Genomic DNA, 22,703 nt, shown 5'->3' on the forward strand with positions numbered 1-22,703 from the left:
GACAGCTGGGATTACAGGCATGAGCCTCTGCGCCCAGCCCCTTTTTCTATTTTCTTCGTTAGGTTCTGGATTTGGTCAGAGACTCCCTCCCTTTTCACCCTGGATGATGTGTGTGTCTGTAAGAGACCCCATGATGGCTCCCTCTCATCATATCAGGGCAGGAGGAGAAAACTGACTCTAAGAGCTGCCTTTACAACGAAACCCATGTTTGACCTAAAGCTACCTTTAAGATGCTTAAGACATCATTTGTTGTTAACTGTTTTGGTTTAATGTTTTAGCCTAAACGGTGCTGCAGAATGATTTCAGGATTTGGCGCTCCTGAACAGACACGGCCGTGGACACACAGGCCCATAACCTGGCCGGACTCACAAGGTGAATTCCTCTTCCCACGTGAGGTCCGGAGTGTTTTTCGTCAGGGTGCTGGAGAACCTCTGAACAGGATCGTTCAGCTGCACGAAGCACACTGCGTTAATGTGACCTGTAATTAAATAGAAGGGCATCGTGTTGGCGTTTATTTTTATTTTGTATTTATTTATTTATTTATTTTTTGAGACAGAGTCTCGCTCTGTCGCCCAGGCTGGAGTGCAGTGGTGCGATCTCGGCTCACTGCAACCTCCACCTCCCGGGTTCAAGTGATTCTCCTGCCTCAGCTTCCTGAGTATCTGGGATTACAGGCGCAGGCCTCCACGCTCAGCTAATTTTTGTATTTTTAGTAGAGACGGGGTTTCACCATGTTGGTCAGGCTGGTCTCGAACTCCTGACCACGTAATCCACCTGCCTCAGCCTCCCAAAGTGCTGGGATTATAGGCATGAGCCATCGCGCCCAGCATTATTTTTATTTTTTAAATTGCTGAAGACATTGTATGCATAGAAAAAAAGGCTAAATTAAATGACTAAGGTCAAGGTTTACCCACTTCAGAGAGTAGGAATTCTTTCATTTGCCATTTTCAAATGCTCATAGCACCAGCCTTTATTGGAGTTATATAATTTTTTCCCACATTTGGTATCAACAGCCCTGGGCTGTTGACCCCAAGTGCCTCGCCCCCTCTGTCAGTGCTGGCCACAGGCGTGGGCTCCCAGGGGGACCCTCCCCAAGAGGCAGCACCATTATATACAGAGGCATGGTCCCCACTTTTAGACAAGAGTAACAGTTTGCCAAAGCCTAAACATCAGCTCATGTTGACTCCTAAATTTGGAAATATACCTCACAGAGTTCCCATTTCCCGACTTACACCAGACAGGTGCTGTACCTGATACTAGCCAGGGTATTTGATCCAGGTAGTAGGACATGTCACTAGTGAACAGCTGTTTCTGCTTTGAGACAATGCTTCTCCCCGCAGCACAAAGTCCCCAATACACTGTGGAATCAGTAATTGCTGGAATGTGTGGACGCTGGACCACGCAGCAGCAGGGTGAAGCAGCCTCCATGCATTCACTACTGAGCTTTCACAGTCACTCTTCAAGAGAAGACTCAGACCCAGACGTGGGGACATCCGACAGAGGCAGGAACGGGGCCTGGCCTCAGGGCAGGTACGTGTGAGAGCTGGGACCCCAACCCTGACCGACCGAGTCCAGGGAGCTCACATTTAGCCACTAAGCAGCACAGGTTGAAAGGGCAACATGCGGGCACTTTTACCAAAAAACATCCTCAACAGCTAGCTCTGCACAGTCTCAGTGGCTAGACGTGGCCCATTTGTGCTTTTGGAACTGGAGGAAGCCCCTTGCAAATAAAGATAAGTCACCTTTAACATACTCAGGCAATACAATTCGCTCCTGTTCTTGGCAAAATGGAGTCGTGGTGTAAAGAGGTGCCCTGTCCCGAGTGACTCTGTGTCTGGGGCCTCAACAGTGATTCAGAACCACCCAGAAGGGGTTATCCATTCTCTGTTGCTTGTCTTGGCTCCAACAGCAGCCATGGTCTCCCAGCATCGGAGTCCCGAGTGTGGCCGAAGCCATCTGATGCCCATCAACTCCCTACATCCCCCTTCACCCACTTTCTAAGAAAGCAGAATCTCCAGCACTTTGGGAGGCTGAGGCGGGTGGATCACCTGAGGTCAGGAGTTCAAGACCAGCCTGACCAACATGGAGAAACCTCATTTCTACTAAAAATACAAAATAGCTGGGCGTGGTGGTGCATGCCTGTAATCCCAGCTACTAGGGAGGCTGAGGCAGGAGAATCGCTTGAACCCAGGAGCTGGAGGTTGTAGTGAGCCGAGATCGTGCCATTGCACTCTAGCCTGGGTAACAAGAGCGAAACTCTGTCTCAAAAAAAAAAAAAAAAAGAAAAAAAAAAGAAAGCAGAAGCTGCACCTTGGTCAGGGATGCTTAACACATACATACGGGTTCAATAGTTAAAAAAAAAAAAAAAAAAAGGAAAGAAAAGATAAAAAGGCAGGACAATTCCAGACAAATGAAAAAGGCCAAACCAATTATACTCCTTTCTCCCCTTGACCTTCACACGTGCAGAAACAGGATTGGATTTTTTAGCATCTCTTGTTCCCGTTACATTTTCAGGTGCTCTCTGCAACCATGGCAGGGCTCCCGCTGCACCCCCACAGGAGGATGCCACCAGAGAATCCAAGGCCCCCCAGAGCCCCTGACTCTGCTCAGGGGCAGGAACAGCCCCTCCAGGCAGGCAGGCAGGCTCCCATCGTCACCCACCTGAGACACCGGGCTCGCTGAGCAGCAAGGCGCCGATGTTCCTCACCAGTAGCTTTAGCTCGTGGGCCCTTGGAGGTTTAGGAGGACAGGATTCCTGAGCAGTAGATGCAGCACACTGTAAGTTCTGAAAAAATAAAGAGCACTTTATTTTTGGTCTTCATGGGGAGATTGAGGACCACGGAAGTAGCCGCTGGACTCCTGTTATGGGGGGTGGCGGCAGTGGGGTGTCTACAGGAAAACCTGCACAGGGAGCCCGAGCTCTGGGGTCTGCTTTGAAACAATTTCCCTACTCATAGGAAGGGAGGGAGCCAATGAGCCATCGCCATCCTCCTGCCTGGGAGCATTTTCTATCCCAAATACAGCAAGTACAAGTAGCAGTGCATTCATCCACAGACAGGGTTCCCAAAACTTATCACAGGGGAAGATGGAGCTCGCTTTGCCATGGGTCTAAACTATCTGACCCGGGAACGTGCTCAAGAGCATGAGGACCTCTTCCGCTGGCTGCAGGCACTCATGGCCTGCTAGCAAAGAGCAGGACACCAGACAGATGGGAACGGCCAGGGCTGTCAGCCCACACCCATTTCCCACCTCCACACAGAGTCCAACGTCCACATGAGGAATGTCTATGCATACCCTAGCACTGCACAGGTGAGGGGACAGAGGCAGGGGCAGCTGGGACCAGCTTCCACCACATCACATCCTCCAACAGGCACCAGGGCATTTCCAACAGAAAGCACCCCCAAATCTGGAAGAGCCCAGCTTCAAACCAGCATTTCCCAAACTGGGTTCCACCTGTCACCCACTGCTAAGAGTGTTCTTTTTTTTTTTTTTTTTTTTTTGAGATAGAGTCTCACTCTGTTGTCCAGGCTAGAGTGCAGTGGTGCAATCTCAGTTCACTGCAACCTCTGCCTCCTGGGTGCAAGCAATTCTCCTGCCTCAGCCTCCTGAGTAGCTGAGATTACAGGTGCCCGCCACCACACCCGGCTAATTCTTTTTGTATTTTTAGTAGAGACGGGGTTTCATCATGTTGGCTAGGCTGGTCTCGAAATCTCCACCTCAGGTGATCCGTACACCTCAGCCTCCCAAAGTGCTGGGATTACAGGCATGAGCCACCACGACTGGCTAAGAGTGTTCTTTTATTTATTTTTTTGTTTGTTTGTTTAAGTTCTTTTTCTTTTCTTTTTAAATTACATTTTAAGTTTTAGGGTACATGTGCACAACGTGCAGGTTTGTTAAAGAGGCTCTGTTCGTTGCAAGCATTCAGGGACCCAGACAGGCTTCTCGGAGGTGGCGCCAGCCCCCATGCTGTGAGAAGTTTTCAGGCAGAGACCCTGGGTGCTGATTTGACTGAGCACTTCTTCGGGGAAATGCTCACTAATGTCTCAAGAGACACAGGTGTTCTTTCCCACCTAGAAAACACTGTTCTGAGCCAGGCACTTCCCAAACGTGAGCTGAGGGTGCTGGAGCCCAAGAAGGAATTGCTGAAGTCCCTGAGATCCAAGGACATGAGCGCTGGGGACAGAGCAATCTACTTGTCTGGGACAGAGATGAAATCTTTTTTTCAATTGCTGAGGGTGATGGTTAACTGTATGTGTCGACTTGACTGGGCCATGGGGTGCCCAGATGTCTGGTCCAACATGATTCTGGGTGTGACTGTGAGTGTGTTTCTGGATGAGATTAACATTTAACTTGGCACACCCAATGATGCAGATTTTCCTCCCTCACGTGGGTGGGCCTCATCCAGTCAGTTGGAGGCACAATGGAACAAAAAGGCTGAGTAAAAGGAAACTCCCCTTCTTCACTGCTTGAGCCGGGAAAGGGGCCTTTTCCTGCCTTCAGACTTGGACTGAAACAGTGACTCTTCATGGGTCTTGAGCCCAGTGGCCTTTGGACTGGAACATACATCATGGGCTCTTTTAGGTCTCAGGGCTTCAGACTCGAACTAGAATTACCCCACAGACTCTCCTGGGGCTGCAGCTTGCCAAATACAGATCTCAGGACGTACTAGCCTTCATAACTGTGTGAGCTGATTACACACACAAACACACACACACACACACACTCCCACTGGTTCTGTTTCTCTGGAAAATCCTGACCAATATGATATATATATATGCTATTTTGATTAAATAAACTGTACAAATTTATGGAAAAGCATGATTGAAGTTATGATCGTCTGGGTCCTATTAAATTCATGGATTCCAAAAATATACGACTGTTTTATGAAGTTGCATGCATTTTGACATTAAAAGTTGATTGTCATATTCAGAACAGTCACCTCTGATGTGAAATAAGCTACTGTGACAGAAATAGTGAAAGGGACAGCACTGGGACGCTCCCCTCACCTCCCAAGCGTCACAGCCTGGTCCCCTCCATTTGGAGAGGCTGAGTGCCCCCAGGCCCCTGGGAAGCCCCCAAGACATCCACACCCCTCCTGCTCTGCTCTGCTGGCCCGGTGCCCCTTCTGCCTATTGCAGGCTTCGGGAGGGTGATGATGCTTCCTTATACTCTTCTGACCCCCATGGCCAGGGCTTAGCAGCAAACACTGCCATCAACTGATATCTGTCCAGTGAAACAGTCTTCAGACTCTACCTACTGACAGCTGCGGTGGCATCCGCAGACCAAGGACAAACATCACACAAGAATTTATATTTTCAAACTGACTTCACCAAGAGCTAGATAATAAAGATGGACATTATAATAAAGATGTATTTTATCATGCTACATAAAACCACTGCCAAAAAAATATATTTTTTAAACTTCGGTGACTATAAGTGCCTGTTTTACATAATCATGATAAAAAGATCAGCACGTGACTCACCTTAAACAAAGGATTACTGATGTGTTATTTAAGCCCATGAGGTTGACCAGGGCAAATGCTCTGGATAAGAATTTAACCAGAAAAGTGAGTAGCACCCTAATCAGATGGAATAGGGGGGCTCCAGCATGAGGAGGGAGGCAGGTGATATGGAAAAGGGGGTCGCACAGATGAGACTAGCCTCGTTTATCGTGTGCCCCAAAGGACATAGCCCTCCAAGAGGCAGGAGCTGTTGCAGGCAGGACCAGGGCAGCAGGCCAGCCCTAGCCCAGGCTAACCCATCTCTGTCTATCCCACCCACCTGGCTGTGCCTGCTTCTGGGGCAATGTTCTCAACACTGGCTGCTTTCCCAGGTACCTTGGTCCTGGAAGGATGAGGTCTAGGGCTCTGAATGGACAGGGAAATGTCAGGTTTTCCTTCCACTTCATGAAGCTTTGCAGCCCCGTGCTCCAAACCCAAGGCTTTATCCCACACCCACCATCATTATCTCCAGCAAGCACCTGAGCCATCTTGGCTCTACCATGGGAGGTGGAGAAATGCTGGAAACGCACACAGATTCTCCAAGAGAGGTGGGCCATGGTGCCCAACGGGGTTCAGATGCACCCACAGCACCCAGATGAGTTTACCTGAGCTTCCTTTACAGTCGTGGGCTTGGTGATCAGAACCACTGATGGAGAGGCAGAACCAACCAAATGCTTCAAGATGTCCTTGACAGTGTCAGACATCGCACTTGTCTCAGCCACCTGGTCGTGGTGAAAGAGGAGAAAGTTGACAAATCGACTTTGCAAGCCCACTCCCTGCTCCCAACCTCATGTCTTCAGGTGACGAAAACCATGCAAAGTAGGAAGGAAGGAAATTATCTTCAGATTTTAGCTCTGTCTTTGCAAAAACTGTGGAAAGAAAGGAGGCCCTGCCCTTGGAAGCAGCCTTTGGACTCAGCCCAAGTTACGAGTGCAGCGCCCTCACCGTGGGAGAGAGGGCCTGATCGTCACACATGGCGGAGCGTCAAGCGGGTACCTACAGTGTCATTAGCCTTTGCTGCATATGAGTGCTAAAATCATCCCCAGCCAATTAAACCCACATCTGGGGTGGGGCAGGGAAGGCTTCAGGGTTTTTTTAAATGGCCAGGTGACTGCAGGTACAGCTCAGGTGGGAGCCCTGCATCCAATCCATCAAAGCCATCCCCTGGCAGGCCCTGCCAAGCCAAAGGGCCCATCCACATCCTGAGAAGCCCAAGCCAGCCCCAGAAGGGGTGGCTGGGATAGGGAAGGAGGCCACCAACACCAGCCATGCACTCAGTTCCCCACCACAGACTGTCCTAACATACGTGTGTTCTCATGTCAATGGAAGAATCATAAAAACTTACGGACTGACCTCCCCCAGTGCTTTGGGCTGGATATTAATGGCCATTTCCGGCACACTGATGAAAGACCAGCTAATCTGGAGGTCCTCTTTCTTCTCCTTCATGTGGAACTCCAGCTATTAAAAAACAAGTTATTAGAGGGCCACTCTTTCCACCAAAGCCTTAATGTGCATGTGTGTGAGCATGTGTGTGCACATGTGACTGTGTGTGTGAGCATGTGTGTGTGCATGTGACTGTGTGTGCACGTGTGTGCATGTGACTGTGTGTGTGAGCATGTGTGTATGTGACTGTGTGTGAGCATTGTATGTGCATGTGACTGTGTGTGTGCATGTGTGCATGTGACTGTGTGTGAGCATGTGTGTGCATGTGACTGTGTATGTGTGCATGTGTGTATGTGACTGTGCATGTGTGTGCATATGACTGTGTGTGAGCATGTGACTGTGTGCATGTGTGTGCATGACTGTGTGTGAGCGCGTGTGTGTGCATGTGACTGTATGTGAGCATGTGTGAGTGCATGTGACTGTGTGTGTGCATGTGTGTGTGCATATGACTGTGTGAGCATGTGTGTGTGCATGTGACTATGTGAGCATGTGTGAGCATGTGTGTGTGCATGTGACTGTGTGAGCATGTGTGTGTGCATGTGACTGTATGTGTGCGCATGTGACTGTATGTGTGCATTGTGTGCATGTGAAACTGTATGTGAGCATGTGTGTGTGCATATGACTGTGTGTGTGAGCATGTGTGTGCATGTGACTATGTGAGCATGTGTGTGTGCATGTGACTGTGTGCGTGTGTGTGCATATGACTGTGTGAGCATGTGTGTGTGCATGTGTGAGCATGTGTGTGCATGTGACTGTGTGTGAGCATGTGTGTGCATGTGACTGTGTGAGCATGTGTGTGTGCATATGACTGTGTGTGAGCATGTGCGTGCATGTGACTATGTGAGCATGTGTGTGTGCATGTGACTGTGTGTGCATGTGTGTGCATGACTGTGTGAGCATGTTTGTGTGCATGTGACTGTGTGAGCATGTGTGTGCATGTGACTGTGTGTGAGCATGTGTGTGCATGTGACTGTGAGCATGTGTGTGTGCATGTGACTGTATGTGAGCATGTGTGAGCATGTGTGTGTGCATGTGACTGTGTGAGCATGTGTGAGCATGTGTGTGCATGTGACTGTGAGCACGTGTGTGTGCATGTGACTGTGAGCATGTGTGTGCATGTGACTGTGTGTGAGCATGTGTGTGTGCATGTGACTGTGTGTGCGTGTGTGTATGACTGTGTGTGAGCATGTGTGTGCATGTGACTATGTGAGCATGTGTGAGCATGTGTGTGTGCATGTGACTGTGTGAGCATGTGTGTGCATGTGACTGTGTGAGCATGTGTGCATGTGACTGTGTGAGCATGTGTGTGTGCATGTATGCATGTGAGCATGTGTCCATGTGAGCATGTGTGTGAGTGCATGTGAGTGTGCATGTATGTGCATTGTGGATGTGTGCGTATGAGCATGTGTGCTCATGTATGCATGTGTGTGCATGTGTGAATGTGTGCGTGTGCATGTGTATTTGAGCGTGTGCTGAAGTGTGCGTGTGAGCATGTGTGCCTGTGTGCGCGTGTCTGCATCAGTGTGCATGTGTGTATGTATGTGTGTACCTGCTCATTTATTCACATATTTTCACAGAAAACTGCTTAGTTTTCCACTTGGCATACTATGTGCTTTCAAAATGGAGAGCAGGACCCCAAACTCTCTTTACCCTCTGCCCTTCCTGCCCCTTCTCTGGCCTCAACCTACCCCTCAAAGAGGAGCCTCAGAATTGGTGGTCGACAGCCAGATGTCATCAAACCTTGCAGTCGATTTAACATAAATAGTTTGCTGTGCTTTGCATTTCTCCTTCTGGGAGTATCCGCAAGGCATAAAGGAAAGAGGAGTGAGAGAAGGGCCCAGGGCGCCTCATTCTAATCCTGGGCGTGGGCTCCCCTGCTCCACACTCACACAGCCCTGAAGATTGTGTGCGGCACAAAGGCATCTTTACTGTCTCTTGCTGGGGCCGTCACAGCAGCCTCTAACTGGACTCCAATCTCTAAGGATGCCTCATCCCACCCTGTCCATTTGGGAGACAGAACAGTGGCCCCCAAAGATGTTCACCCCCTAATCCCTGGAACTTGTGACTGTGAGACCCTACAGGGCACAGGAGACTTGGCAGGTGCGACAGGGGAAGGACCTCAAGATGGGGAGATGACCCTGGGTCCTTCTGAAGAGCCCAGTGGAAACACGTGAGTCCTGAAGAGTGGGGGAGCACGGGAGAAGAGGGGCCAGGGCATGTGACAAGGACTGCAGGCATCCCTGCAGGTGTGGAGGTGGAGGAAGGCACCCTGAGCTGAAAAATGGGGTGCCTCAAGGAGCCAGAAATGGCCCTCCACTGACAGCCACAAGAAAATGGAACTCAGTCCCGTAATCCCACGGAATGAAATTCTACCAACAACCCCAAAAGCAATGAACAGACTCCCCTGTGACTGTCGCTAAGGCAGGTGCAGCCCTGACGGCTCCTGGATTTGGGCCTGGCCGGACACCTGGCCTCCTTCACGATGGCATCACCAATCTGTGCTGTTTTAAACTGTTCAGGGTCATTTGTATCCACAGCCATAGAAAGCTAATATTGCATCCTTTATTCTTCAGCTAGATGCTCCGTCCAAAGCAAAAATCTTTTTTTTTTTTTTTTTTTGAGATGGAGTCTCGCTGTGTCGCCCAGGCTGGAGTGCAGTGGCGCGATCTCGGCTCACTGCAAGCTCCACCTCCTGGGTTCATGCCATTCTCCTGCCTCAGCCTCCCGAGTAGCTGGGACTACAGGTGCCCGCCACCACGCCCGGCTAATTTTTTTGTATTTTTAGTAGAGACGGGGTTTCACCGCGTTAGCCAGGATGGTCTCGATCTTCTGACCTCGTGATCCACCCGCCTTGGCCTCCCAAAGTGCTGGGATTCCAGGCGTGAGCCACCGCGCCCGGCCCAAAGCAAAAATCTTAACTTTGCAGATCTCCATTCCTTCCCCACTCCTAAACAAAAGGGAAGAACGACTTCAGACTATCTGAGTACGTGGACTCTCACCTCATGCTAGAAGCAGGGTAAGAGAAAAACAATGACTTCTACTTCATAACCGTCTCCAACCTGCCTTCCTTGTCTGGTAATTCTAGGAAAAAATTAGGTAATTCTAGTGGAAAAGTGCACTTTAATTGTTTTGACACAGACGGCTGAGTCGATGGAGTCCACTGTTGCATCTCTGGTTGGAGGAACATCAGAGAAGCGGGAACGCCTCCTGCCGCTAGCCTCAATTATTTACCCATCTCTAGCAGCTGCCTCTGCGCTGAGAGGTAATCCACATATTGGTTTCTAACTGTGTTAACAGATCAAAGATACAATTGTGTTCCTTCTGTGCGAGCTGCTTAAAATGGCATGAACGCTTTGATATAATAAACACAATGTCAGAAATGACATTTCTTCATTTGTGGTTGTGATCCTCTCTGGTCTCATTCAGTTCCAAAACATGGATCAAATGTTGGGTAAGTATGATCCAGACTTTGCAGGTTATTTTCTAATCACACTGTCCAAAACATCTGAGGGATGTAGGAGAGATTAACGCCTCACGAATCCACGATGCCAACTCTTCACCTCTTCAATTCCCTCAAAGGGGGTGCTGCTGGAGTGGGGCTGAGGAACTAGGGGGGTGGATTTCAGAAAAAAGCCACTTAGGTAGCCAGGAAATCTTGTTAGTGCCGGCTATTTAAAACCATGCCTTTGTAAGAAAAGCATACGGGATGTCATCTTCCCTTGTGATTGGGAATTCTGCATGACTTGAGCTCATCTCCCAAATTAGGAGTCAAGTCCAATGACACGGGAGATGAAACAGGGCATTGAACTGGCAGTGACCCTCGAAACAAGCCCAGACATCTGCAATTTTTAAATACCAGCTAAAGAGGAACTCCAGTGAATATCTGGCTGGATGTGAGAGACGCACAGCTCTCTGATGATTTGGGCAACCAAAGTCTCACTGGGCTTACTGTAGTTATTAGAGATCCATAAGTCTCTCTCTGTAAAATTATAGAGATGTGTATAATTATATATATGTCTTTATTATTATAAGTCTACTATGAAAACATGGAATAATGGTAATACTAATTTTTTAACTTACAAAAATAACAAGGCGGTTCTTTTTAAATCAACTTTGTCAAAAACTGAAAAGAGGAATGCCCCACCGCAGCCGCTCAGCTGTGTTTCCAAGCTGCAACCAGCACTAGGATTCGGAACCAGAACCACTTTTCTCCTCTCAGATGCCACCTGCCTTATCATATCCGTCAACAACACCCTGCCTCATTCAAATGCCCGAAAGAGGCAACCCCTGAGTTTATTATAAATGTATGTGTGTGTGTGTAGTGTGTGTGTGTAATGTGTAGTGTGTGTGATCATTTCCTACATATAAAATCCTATATGGAAGGTTACAGTTTGAAAATTATGACATGAATGATAATTAATAAAAACATGAATGTTACAGCCCTGTGACTCACACCATGCTCACTCTTCACATTTCTGAGAACTGTGACAGGTCTCATAACTTGCAAAGTCTACACATCTTTACCTGTAAATGGAATGGGGAGAGCCGCACGTCGTACAGCCGGCATCCAGCACCCGAGGCAGGCGTCTCGCTGACCAAGAACTGAATAGCCTGGCCCACCACGTGACAGACCACCACCTGGAGGAGGCACACGTAAGGGAGAAAACTGTATCCAAAACAAAGGACAGCATGTACATATGCATCTTCTTTTTTTTTTTTGAGACAAGGTCTCACTCTGTCACCCAGGCTGGAGTGCAGTGGCGCGATCTCAGCTCACTGCAACCTCCACCTCCCCAGCTCAGGCAATCTCCCACCTCAGCCTCCTGAGTACATGAAACTACAGGGGTGTGCCCCCACACCCACCTAATTTTTGTTTTTGTCTTTTTTGTAAAGATGGGCTCTACCTGTATTACTGAAGCTGGTTTTGAACTCCTGAGCTCTTCCCACCTCGGCCTCCCAAAATGCTGGGATTGCAGGCATGCGCCACTGCGCTCAGCTGCCATAGGCATCTTTTTTTTTTTTTTTTCTTTTTTTGAGACGGAGTCTCACTCTGTCACCCAGGCTGAAGTGCAGTGGAGCAATCTCGGCTCACTGCAACCTCTGCCTCCCTGGTTCAAGCGATTCTCCCACCTCAGCCTCCCAAGTACCTGGGATGACAGGTGCGTGCCACCATGGGCCAGCTAATTTTTGTATTTTTAGTAGAGACAAAGTTTCACCATGTTGGCCAGGCTGGTCTCGAACTCCCGGCCTCAGCTGATCTACCCACCTCAGCCTCCCAAAGTGTTGGGATTACAGGTGTGAGCCACCAGGCCTGGCCTAGGCACGTTTATATCAAAATAATCTGGACTTTATACGTTAGCAAGGATACAAATTTAGAGTTTCAAAGTTGGATAAATATTCAGATTAAAATCTTTTCTATAATATAGTTTGAAAACCAGAAACAATGTTTTAAATCTTTGCTTCCTGATGACTTTCTTAGGAGCTAAAGTCTTGACCAAATCTAGTTATCATGAACTTTCCACATATAATACAGTCTTTTTCCTTTTTTTTGGAGACGGAGTTTCACTCTGTCGCCCAGGTTGGAGTGCAGTGGCACAATCTCAGCTCACTGCAACCTCCGCCTCCCGGGTTCACGCGACTCTCCTGCCTCAAACTCCTGAGTGGCTGGGATTACAGGCGCGTGCTACCACTCCCGGCTAATTTTTTGTATTTTTAGTAGAGACGGGGTTTCACCATTAGCCAGGATGGTCTCGATCTCCTCACCTCGTGATCCGCCCGCCTCGGCCTTCCAAAGTGCTAGGATTACAGGCATGAGCCACCGTGCCCGGCCAACAAAGTCCTTTTCTTTAAATATCATCTTGTTCTATTTCTCCACAATAGCTGATTTTTAATTCCCCAAATGTTTCCACATTTGTACACAGTCAAAGCCATTAGCCATCTTCTTTTGCTAAAAATGAGTCTTAAAGAGAAAGTTATAGATGTTACAAGTAAAAAAAGTTTTCTTAAATTACCCAGAACACAAGGGGTTGCTTCCACCTAAATAATTTCGAGGCTATCATGGTTTTCAAAAAGGTGGGAGTAATTGGAAAAACATACAAAGTATCAAACAATTATAAAATTATGCAGCCGTACCAAAACCAGAATTATAAAATGAGCTCGTTCAAGAACCTGTCAGACAGAGAAAGATAATAACATCAGGAATAAACCAAACTGTGGTTTCCTGACATAAATCATAAATCATACAGTATTAAGAGGGGTGGTTTTCACAGCTACCATGGCACAGAGAGAGATCTAGTTTCTGCCACAGATTCCTCTACAGAAGCTGATCTAGAATGAGAGGTCAGACCCCTCCCCGCTCCCCTCCCGGGGGCAGAGGGCCAAGCAGACACGTGTAGGATAATTACCAGGCCAGGTGCCAGGTGTGCACTGGCCAGGAGGAGAGGAGAGGCGAGGGGCACACTGGGCTGGACCACAGGGCAGGCACAAGGGGGTTCCGTAGGTGGCCAGTGTTTGGCCAAAAAGCAAAGCTACCAGGAGCTGAGGGTAAGTCAGACTGACCTCCTCATTCCCAAAAGAACCACTGACTCCACCTCAGGGAGTCACTGGACAGGAAGAGAAAATTCTTTAATGCTCTGGTGGATTTATCAGAATCTAAAATACCAAATGGAAAGATTATCAAAATAATTACTCAGTCGGGACCTGCTATTCCCCCCAAGTTCAGGGCTAGGACATTCCCCTGTACTTTCTCATCTGCTGGCTCCTGGCCGCAGCCAAGCCCTGGATCCAGCTCTTCCCACCACTGACCCATCCCACTCTGGAACAAAAACAGAACCTGGGCACTACGGCCCGGGCAGGGGTCAACATCCAACATCCACAACCAAATACCTCAATGCCACAGAGCTAGAAAAAGAAAATCCTGCCTTCTCTCAATATTGGCAGAAAGTCGTGCAATTCTTTCTACCGGTTCTTATAACACCACGATCAGAAGACTGATTCACATGAGTTAATTACATATTTCCATCATCTCCAGAGTTCACAAAGGGCCAGAACAAAAAAATGTTTGTGTAAGAAATGTTGTCTATTCATGTTAAAAATAAACGATCTATAAACAGTCCTTTTCGGAGGAACACGCTTTGTAGCCAGATGAGTTACACGCACCAATGGCATGACACTGAGAAAATTCCCTGTCCTTGGTCTCAACAGCCCATGCCTTTTACTGCTTAAAGTAAAAAAATAAAAATAAAAATAAATTGAAAAACCTGACACTGACTCTGAGCACTGCATGATTTCCTCTGGAGACTTCTCTGCTAAGCTAATCAGCATTGTACCAAGAAAACAGACTTAGAGCCTCAACCCCAGCAAGAAAGAATTTCATTTCCCTTCATATCCAGTTCTGCAGAAAGCTTCCCACCACCCATTCCCTGATACATAGAGAACCAAGCACTTGATTAAAAGCAAGCAAATAAGTAAATAGATAAAAGGACTTTAAAACTTCTAGAATGCAGGACTCCAAAGCTTATAAGTAATCACTCAAGCCCCATCACTAAGGTAGTGTAATCTCTACATTCTACTCTAGGACAGAATGTGTGATGTCTTTTCATGGTGATACCCTGGCGTGTCTTCCCCAGCCCTAGGGCTTCCCTACTCTCTAAATAAAACCTAGAGGGCAGACCAAGCCTTTCTTAGCCTCCCCTCAGAATTCGGCTAGAAAAGTTCTTTAAAGAAACAATTTAGGCCGAGTGTGGTGGCTCACGCCTGTAATCCCAGTGCTTTGAGAGGCTGAGGCAGGAGGACTGCTTGAGTCCAGGAGTTCAAGACTAGCCTGGGCAACATAGCAAGACTCCATCTCTTAAAAAAAAAAAAATTAGCCAAGTATGGTGGTGTGCACCTGTAGTCCCAGCTACTCAGAAGGGTAAAGTGAGAGGATCACTTGAGCCCAAGGGTTTGAGGCTGCAGTGAGCCGTGATTGTGCCATTGCATTCCAGCAGAAAGAAACATTCTGAACCTGCCTCAAATTTTTACATGGCCAAACAAAATACTGCTCCTGCTCCACTTGGAGGGATAACCACTAGGGCCAAGTCCTCTTCCAGTGCCAGCCCCTGCCTCTGCCACCCTAACAAATAATGCCCCATTTGCCAAATGGACGGGGACAAAATGGAGAGGAGATTTTAAAAACAAGTAATCTTCTTTTAGCGTATTACGGTGTTATCCACAATAGGGATTAAATTCTCCCAACCCATGCCGACAGTGGCAGGCTCCCACGGGCTGAGAGGGGTTCCTCGCATCACAGCAGAAGTCAGGATCACCTGACACAGGTAAGCAGCTCCTCCTCTCTAGTTAGCCTTCCTAAGTGGCCAGATGTCAAGGGTTAACATCTACCTAAATACCCATGAGTGGGTAGAGACCCTGATCTTGACCCTAGAGTCTCCCTCCCCCAATCAGCCATGGTCATGACAGCCTCTTCTTAACTTTCCAAGTGAGCTCTTCGGGGAATTCCAGTTCTATTGAACTGACAGACTGGGCCCTGAGTGTTTCCCTCTGAAACAGTCTGCTATTAATACGGGATTTTAAAAAGTTAAATAGAAGCAATTATCTAGCACGGGCGGCAGTGACAGTGAACTCCTCAGAGGACAGGAGTGAACCCCCAGCCTCAGGACAGAACTCCACAGAGCCCAGGTCTGCATCCGCAGGAGGGAGCTCCCTCGACAACAACCAACCATCCCCCAACCCGCATTTTTTTGAGATTTTTTTTTTCCCAAAACAAGCAAAGATTATTTACATAAAGCATTTGAAAATCAAGCAACAGAAGGGTGAACTTCGTATTCCAAATAAACAGCTTCCTCTCTGTATAAGCGACAGTGTTTTTCGGAGTGGGGAGCTATTCGCGGTAAGTCAGGGTCTCCACGTGGAAAGCCCAAGGGGGGACTCATGGTTGGCAGGTGAGGGTTTGGGTCGGGGAGCCTTGGGCAGCCCATGGAAGCTCCACGGGGACGGGAAAACAAGACTGAAGGCTGAAGAGCAGGCTGAGCGTGGAGGCCTTCATTCACCTTCTGGGTGCTCTCTCCAGCCTCAACACCTAGACCTCACATAGTCACATAGCTACGCAAATAGCGCTTATCTGGAAACTATTCCTTTGTTTAGACTTGGGGCCAAAAAATTCCAGGCACAGTTACTCCATATTTCGCTACTGTTCACCAACAAGAGAGCCCCTGAGTCTTCAGATCTCACTGTGCCCTTTCACTTTCCTTTTCAATTAAGCTTCCTGTACAGCTGCCTCGGCTCCTTCTCTTAGAACACTCTAGAGAACTGGAAATCATGTAATTACTTTTATCTCCAAAGAAACTAGCAATGCAGCTGAGAAAATATATCCAAAAGGTTTATATACTTGAATACTTTTCACTTTCATCACATTCTGTAACACCCAAGGAAAGAACTTCCAAGTAAAATGAAGGCAAAGACCCTTCAGTAATCATTTGGATTTCCTAGTCAGATGTCTTTCCCCACTCTGCAAGCGAGTCTCACCTCTGTAAATATTCTTTAAGACAGTATGAACCGGATATAAAATACTATTTCTACTCTGGAACTGGGACTCAATTTAAAAAGGAAACTCCATTAGAGCTAAAGATTATCCCAACATCTACAACATTTAATCCTGTTTGCCCACTAATTCAAAATAAACGGCTAAAGATGTATTTTTATTTATTTATTTTTGAGATGGAGTCTCACTCTGTCCCCTAAGCTGAAGTGCAGTGGTGCAATCTCGGCTCACTGCAGCCTCCGCCTCCTGAGTTTAAGCGATTCTCCTGCCTTAGCCTCCTAAGTAGCTGGGAATACGAGTGTGCCGCACCACGCCCAACTAATTTCTGTATTTTTAGTAGAGACAGGGTTTCACCGTGTTGGCCAGGCTGGTCTCAAACTCCTGACCTCAGCCTGCCTCAGGCTCTCAAAGTGCTGGCATTACAGGCGTGACCACCGCACCCGGCTTAAAAATGTATTTATTTATTTATTTATTTTTTGAGACAGAGTCTCACTCTGTTGCCCGGGCTGGAGTGTGGTGGTGGGATCTCGGCTCACCACAACCTCTGCCTCCTGGGTTCAAGTGATTCTCCTGCCTCAGCCTCCCGAGTAGCTGAGACTACAGGCATGTGCCACCACACCTGGCTAATTTTTGTATTTTTAGTAGTGACGGGGTTTCACTATGTTGGCCAGGCTGGTCTCGAACTCCTGACCTCATGATCCACCCATCTTGGCCTCCCAATTTGCTGGGATTATAGGTGTGAGCCACCGCTCCCGGCCAAAGATGTATTTTTATAAGAAATTCTCGCAGGGGACTGAGATGAAAAAGGTTGGAAACAAGATGGCGGCCAACCTCAAGAGCTGCTGTTTATCCTCTTTGGGGGGAGCCTCGACCACATGGGGCTCCTGCGCCAACCTGACTCCAACCCCGTCCCCAGCAACACTCTCCCTCCCTTTTCTTGTTACATACTTTAAACAAGGAAGCCTTTCAGTAATGCTGCACTGCAAGGAGGTGTTGCTAATGCATCACACAGTTTAACATGGGCATTCTACAGCAGAAAGATCTGTTTGTGAATGTGCTGTCTTTCATCAAGTTTACACTAAAAGACAAAATCAAGACGGTTCCTTTAACATGAAGGGCAGAAGGGAAGTGGGTCTTCTCCAGGCTGGCAGCTAGTGCTTCCTGACAGCGCCAGGCCACTCGGCCACACCAACCTCCTACACCCCATGCACTGTATTCCGACCAACCGACGAAACCTCGGGGCCACCACAGGTCTCTCACTCTGTTTCCTCCAGGCCAAAGTCGGGCTGCACCTGCAGGCTGGCTCGGCCCAGAATTCCATACACCATCATCCAGACGAACAGGTGGCCTCGTGGGAATCGCATTCAGGGGCAGCATCTGCCCTGGATCTCAGAGGACGGGGTCTCCAATGAGGAACCTCCACGACCTGCCCTAGGAAAGACCCTCATTCAAAACAATTTCACAACCTGTTAGCATTTTAGCATAAATTCCAGGTTAATGGAATACCTGGAATTTCAAATCATGCAAAGCAAAGCAAAAAAAAAAAAAAAAAAGACAACTGAGCCGAGCTTCCTGTTTACAGCTAGCTAGAGTGACAAATGTGGACAATTTTAAATCATGGTGCCCGTACCAAACAGGCAGCCCTGAGTTTTATGGACAGGGCAGGGGACCACCCCCCACCCCCCAACCCCACAGCTCTCAGGGCGTATTTCAGCATCAGGTAGAACACACATGCACACAACACACCACACACACCCAGGGCGAGCTATGGGTTTCCCCTAGAGAGGATACGGAATAAGGTTCTGGGGGAAATTCCACACGATCGTCCAGTTCCGTCTGTAGCTGTGGTTTTACAGATGCAAAGGGTGATAGTGCTGACCAGTTCTCTTTTCCCTATCTCTGTTGTCTTTTTTATGGTGAGGATGTGGTGGGGGCATGAGCTTAAGTGAAATAATAAAAGTGATATCACACCTGTAATCTCAGCACTTTGGGAGGCCAAGGCGAGAGGATCACTTGAGTCCATGAGTTCAAAACGAGCCTGGGCAATATAGTGAGATCCCACCTCTACAAAATATTTAAAAAGTTAAAAAAAAAAAAAGTAATAAAAATGCAAAAAAATCACACTAACGGCATGGTTTATTTTGTGCAGCTGTGCTGTTTATCCTCTTTTGGGGGGAGCCTCGACCACATGGGGCTAGATTCTGGAGGCCAAATGAGGTTCACTCCAGCCTCTGCTGCGTCGTAGCTCCATACCTTGGCCAAGTGACTGCACCTCTCTGCCTCAGTTTCTCCTTCTGTACAGTGGGATGATGCTTCTGACACAGGAGTGTTGTGAGCTCTCATGAGAATGGATACAAGCTCTATACCCAGGGCCTGGTCACACCTGATGACATCACATGCCACAACATGGCAGGTGCCATGCAGGGTACTGCACGGGCACAGGCCTGCCCTGCTTCCCACAGCCCTGCGAGGGAGGGGCCTCTACACAACAGACACAGAACCTGTGGCTCAGAGAAAGAAGGAAGTGCCCCAAACAAGCCCAGATCCAATCAGGGTCTCCCTGGCTTCTGAGATGGGCCTTTCCCCAGGCTAGGTGGGTTATAACTTTTACTTAAAACTTTCAGTTCCAGCTGATGGTTATACCATTGGGAGCCTCCATTTATTTAGAAATGAAACTGAAAACAGACAACTAAAGCATGTCCAGGACTCCTGGCTCCACACCCTGCCAGGTGACATCACTCAAGTCTCCAAAGATCACCAAGTGTCCAGCTCAGCTCCTGCCCTCATCAGCAAGTTTTCCAAATGAAAGTTAAGTTGAAAGCCACAGTTACCGTACTGTAATCAAAAGTCAGGCAGTAGCTGCTAGCAGAGTATGATGAACAAGAGCAGGTCTGGTATAAAGACAGTGACTTTGCATTCCAAAGCTTAGCTTAGGGGAGGAACAGGCTTCTGCCTTAAGGGTACCACTTTGCTTTTGGGGCAGAAAGCAGGCACTTTCAAAAGGGGGCTTGGCATGAATGTCTTGAAAGGGAGGAAGTGAGCAGGTGAGGGTTTGCATAACTTGCTTTGGCGCCTTATCTACTGAGTGTCCAAGCTGGTGACCAGTGGTGCCTTAGTGGGCAGGACTAGGTTGTAATAGCCGAAACTCTTCCAGTGGGACAGAGTTTCATCATGGGCACACTCTGGGTTGTAAATCGACTGTTCTCTCTCCAGGCAACCTCCTGGTGGGTGAGGGTTTCATTCTGGAGCTCGTGAGCACATGGTTAGGTGAGCTTTCCTGGTAGGCAGTGTCTGGTGAAAGGGAGGTAAGAGGCTATAAGTGCATTTCTAAAGGGCTAAGTAAAAAGTGGGGAGCAGGGGGAAGTGCAGAAACAAAAGAGAAAAAAATAATAATAAACCAACAATAACTCATACTCTTTTTCTTAGAAAATGGGGGTATTCAGGGCCGGGCACAGTAGCTCACACCTGTTATCCTAGCACTTTGGGAGGCCGAGGTGGGCAGATCAAGAGGTCAGGAGATCAAGACCATCCTGGCTAACATGGTGAAACTCCATCTCTACTAAAAATACAACAAATTAGCCGGGCGTGGTGACACGTGCCTATAGTCCCAGCTACTCAGGAGGCTGAGTCAGGAGAATCACTTGAACCCGGGAGGCAGAGGTTGCAGTAAGCCAAGATTGCACCACTGCACTCCAGCCTGGGCGAGAGAGTGAGATTCTGTTTCAAAACAAAAAAAAAAAAAAAGAAAGAAAGAAAATGAGAGTATTCGGTTACAATATTTCCTAAAAGAAATGCAACTCTTTTTCAGTGAGCGACCTTTCACAGCACAATTCCTAAGCCCTGATTCACATTCATCTTTTTACTGATGTGTGGACCTCAGACCCCCAGGGAAGCGGCCATGAAAAGCTTCTGAACCCCCACGTGCCAGGGAAGAGCTGTGGCTGACCCTGCAGGGGAAGGGCTGGCTCTCAGGTGGCTTGAGATATGGAAATAAGAATTTCCTCCTTCTAGGTCAAACATTCTGGAGCAAACCTCTCCCAAGACATGAGGAAAGACAACATAGGTAGAAACTTGTTGCTGTTGTGTAAGAAGGTAATTAGAGTCTAGGAGAAATAAATGCATTCGGTGCATGTTGGGACTAGAAGAGAATGCAGAGAGAGCCCCTGGAGAAAAGTTTAAAGGCCATGCTTTGCTGCCTCCAAGCCAGCCCTCACTGGAGCCTGCTCACAGCGGCTGTGGGCAGGAGCGTGCTTCCACACCCGGTCTGAGCAGATACCCTGCAAGGCAGGCACCCAGGAGAATTCCCTTAGGAAAATGCCATAGCCCTGCAGGGCCTGCTGCCTGTGATATGTGTTTGGTCTTTGTTCCTGATGCCTGGCACAAAGCTCTTAAAAACCTTGGAATCTCCCGAGAGATAAGAGCGTCTTTTGAGAAGAGTGTCTTTTTTTTTTTTTTTTTTTTTTTTTTGAAACGGAGTCTTGCTCTGTCGCCAGGCTGGAGTGCAGTGGTGCAATCTCGGCTCACTGCAACCTCTGCTTCCCAGATTCAAGCAATTCCCCTGCCTCAGCCTCCCGAGTAGCTGGGACTACAGGCGCATGCCACCACGCCCAGCTAATTTTTTGTATTTTAGTAGAGACGGGGTTTTACCATGTTGGCCAGGATGGTCTTGATCCCCTGACCTCGTGATCCACCTGCCTCGGCCGCCCAAAGTGCTGGGATTACAGGCGTGAGCCACCATGCCTGGCCAAGTGTCTTTTATATGCTAACAAGAGGGCTGTTGGGGGGGACCCCAGATAGCACCAGGATGGGGGCTGGTCACTTGAGAAACTTTGAGCCCCACCTCCAGCATCCCACCACCCCACCTCCAGCATCCCACCACCCCACCTCCAGGGAGGGCAGAGGGGCTAGAGGTTGCATTCAATCACCTATGGCCAATGATGTAATCAATCATGCCTAGTGAATGAAGCCTCCATAAAAACCCTGAAAGGATAGGTTTGGGGAGCTTCCAAGGTGGTGAATACACCAAGGTGCCGGGCGGGTGGCTCGCCCAGGCAGGGCATGAAGCTGCTGGAGTCCCTGCCCTCCCCCTCCGCCCGCCTAAGCATCCCTTCGACGTGGCCGATCCTGAGTCATATCTTTCACAATAAACTAGTAATAGTTAGTAAACTGTTTTCCTGAGTTCTGTGCTGGGAGCCGCTCTAGTGAGATATGTGAACCTCAGTGGGGTGGGGTGCGGAAATCTCCCATCTACAGACAGTCAGAAGAACGGGGGCAACCCGGAGCTTATGCCTGGTGTCTGAAGTGGGGGCCGTCTTGTGGGACCCAGCCCTGGGCCTGTGGGATCTGTGTTAAGTCTGAGTAATGTCAGAATGCAGTTGAACTGTAGGACACCCAGTTGGCACCAGAGTTGAAGAACTGATAGTTGGTGTGAGAAAAACCTCCACACATTTGGTGTCCAAAGTGTCGTGAGTAAACATAGTCGAGACCGCTCCTCGCCGCAGCTGCGGCTGGGCCAGGTGTGAACTCTGCACTTATCTATCGTTGGTCCTGCGGGATGACTCAAGCTGCTCCAAGCTCTGGAAGACTGTACTCTGCGTAGACTATGCAGAGAGGGTTTTGCAGATGAAGCAGATATTTGCAAAGGTGATGACTTGGATACACAGAGGCCTTCAGGGGTGGCAGGAGAAAGTCCAAAAAAAAAAGGCATCCAGTGGGCAGCGCAGCCGGTTCCACTGGGAGAGGGACCCACAAGGAGACTCCAGATGGAACACCAGTCAGGGGTTTGTCGGCGGAGAGGAAGTGGGGAGCTCAGGCCAGCCGATCCTCGGCCTTATCCTTCCGATCAGAGATGGCATTACATAACAGACAGGCTGGGTTCCGGCAGCCTTGTCCCTGTCTTGGCTCAAATGCCAACCACATGTCCCTTCTCAAGGCTGAGTTAGAAAGATAGGAAGAGGCAACCTAACACCACAGTGTGAGCTTTGAAAGGGAGGGGCGATGCCCTGGAATGAGAAGTTCCTGTTTCTTTTCTACCTCTTATTTGTCACAGGTCCTCAAGTTCTGTTACAGTTTTTTTTCCCTTCTCAAGAATTATGCCCAGCTGAGGAACACGAGGCGGTGCAGACATGGAATTCGGTGTAAATTTGGAGACCATGGGGGTGTGTGGCTTAGATACCAGAGAAGAAAAACACCATTGTGAACCCGCTGCCCTACACGGCAGTT

General features: G+C 48.4%; 1 protein-coding gene across 2 annotated transcripts in view; it reads right to left on the reverse strand.

The window, feature by feature from the left end:
- The window catches only part of C2CD2 (C2 calcium dependent domain containing 2), a 70,033-nt gene that overhangs the window by 26,760 nt on the left and 20,570 nt on the right, over positions 1–22,703 (reverse strand). For both annotated transcript variants that reach the window (XM_054468609.2, XM_063659765.1), the window contains exons 3-7: positions 11,468–11,581; positions 6,854–6,958; positions 6,106–6,222; positions 2,662–2,785; positions 370–478 (exon numbers count right to left, since the gene is read on the reverse strand). In XM_054468609.2, coding sequence (XP_054324584.2) covers positions 370–478; positions 2,662–2,785; positions 6,106–6,222; positions 6,854–6,958; positions 11,468–11,581 — 569 coding nt within the window. The remainder of the gene's footprint in view (positions 1–369; positions 479–2,661; positions 2,786–6,105; positions 6,223–6,853; positions 6,959–11,467; positions 11,582–22,703) is intronic.

Source organism: Pongo pygmaeus, chromosome 22, assembly GCF_028885625.2.
Source record: "Pongo pygmaeus isolate AG05252 chromosome 22, NHGRI_mPonPyg2-v2.0_pri, whole genome shotgun sequence".
In the NCBI taxonomy this organism is placed as follows: Eukaryota; Metazoa; Chordata; class Mammalia; order Primates; family Hominidae; genus Pongo; species Pongo pygmaeus.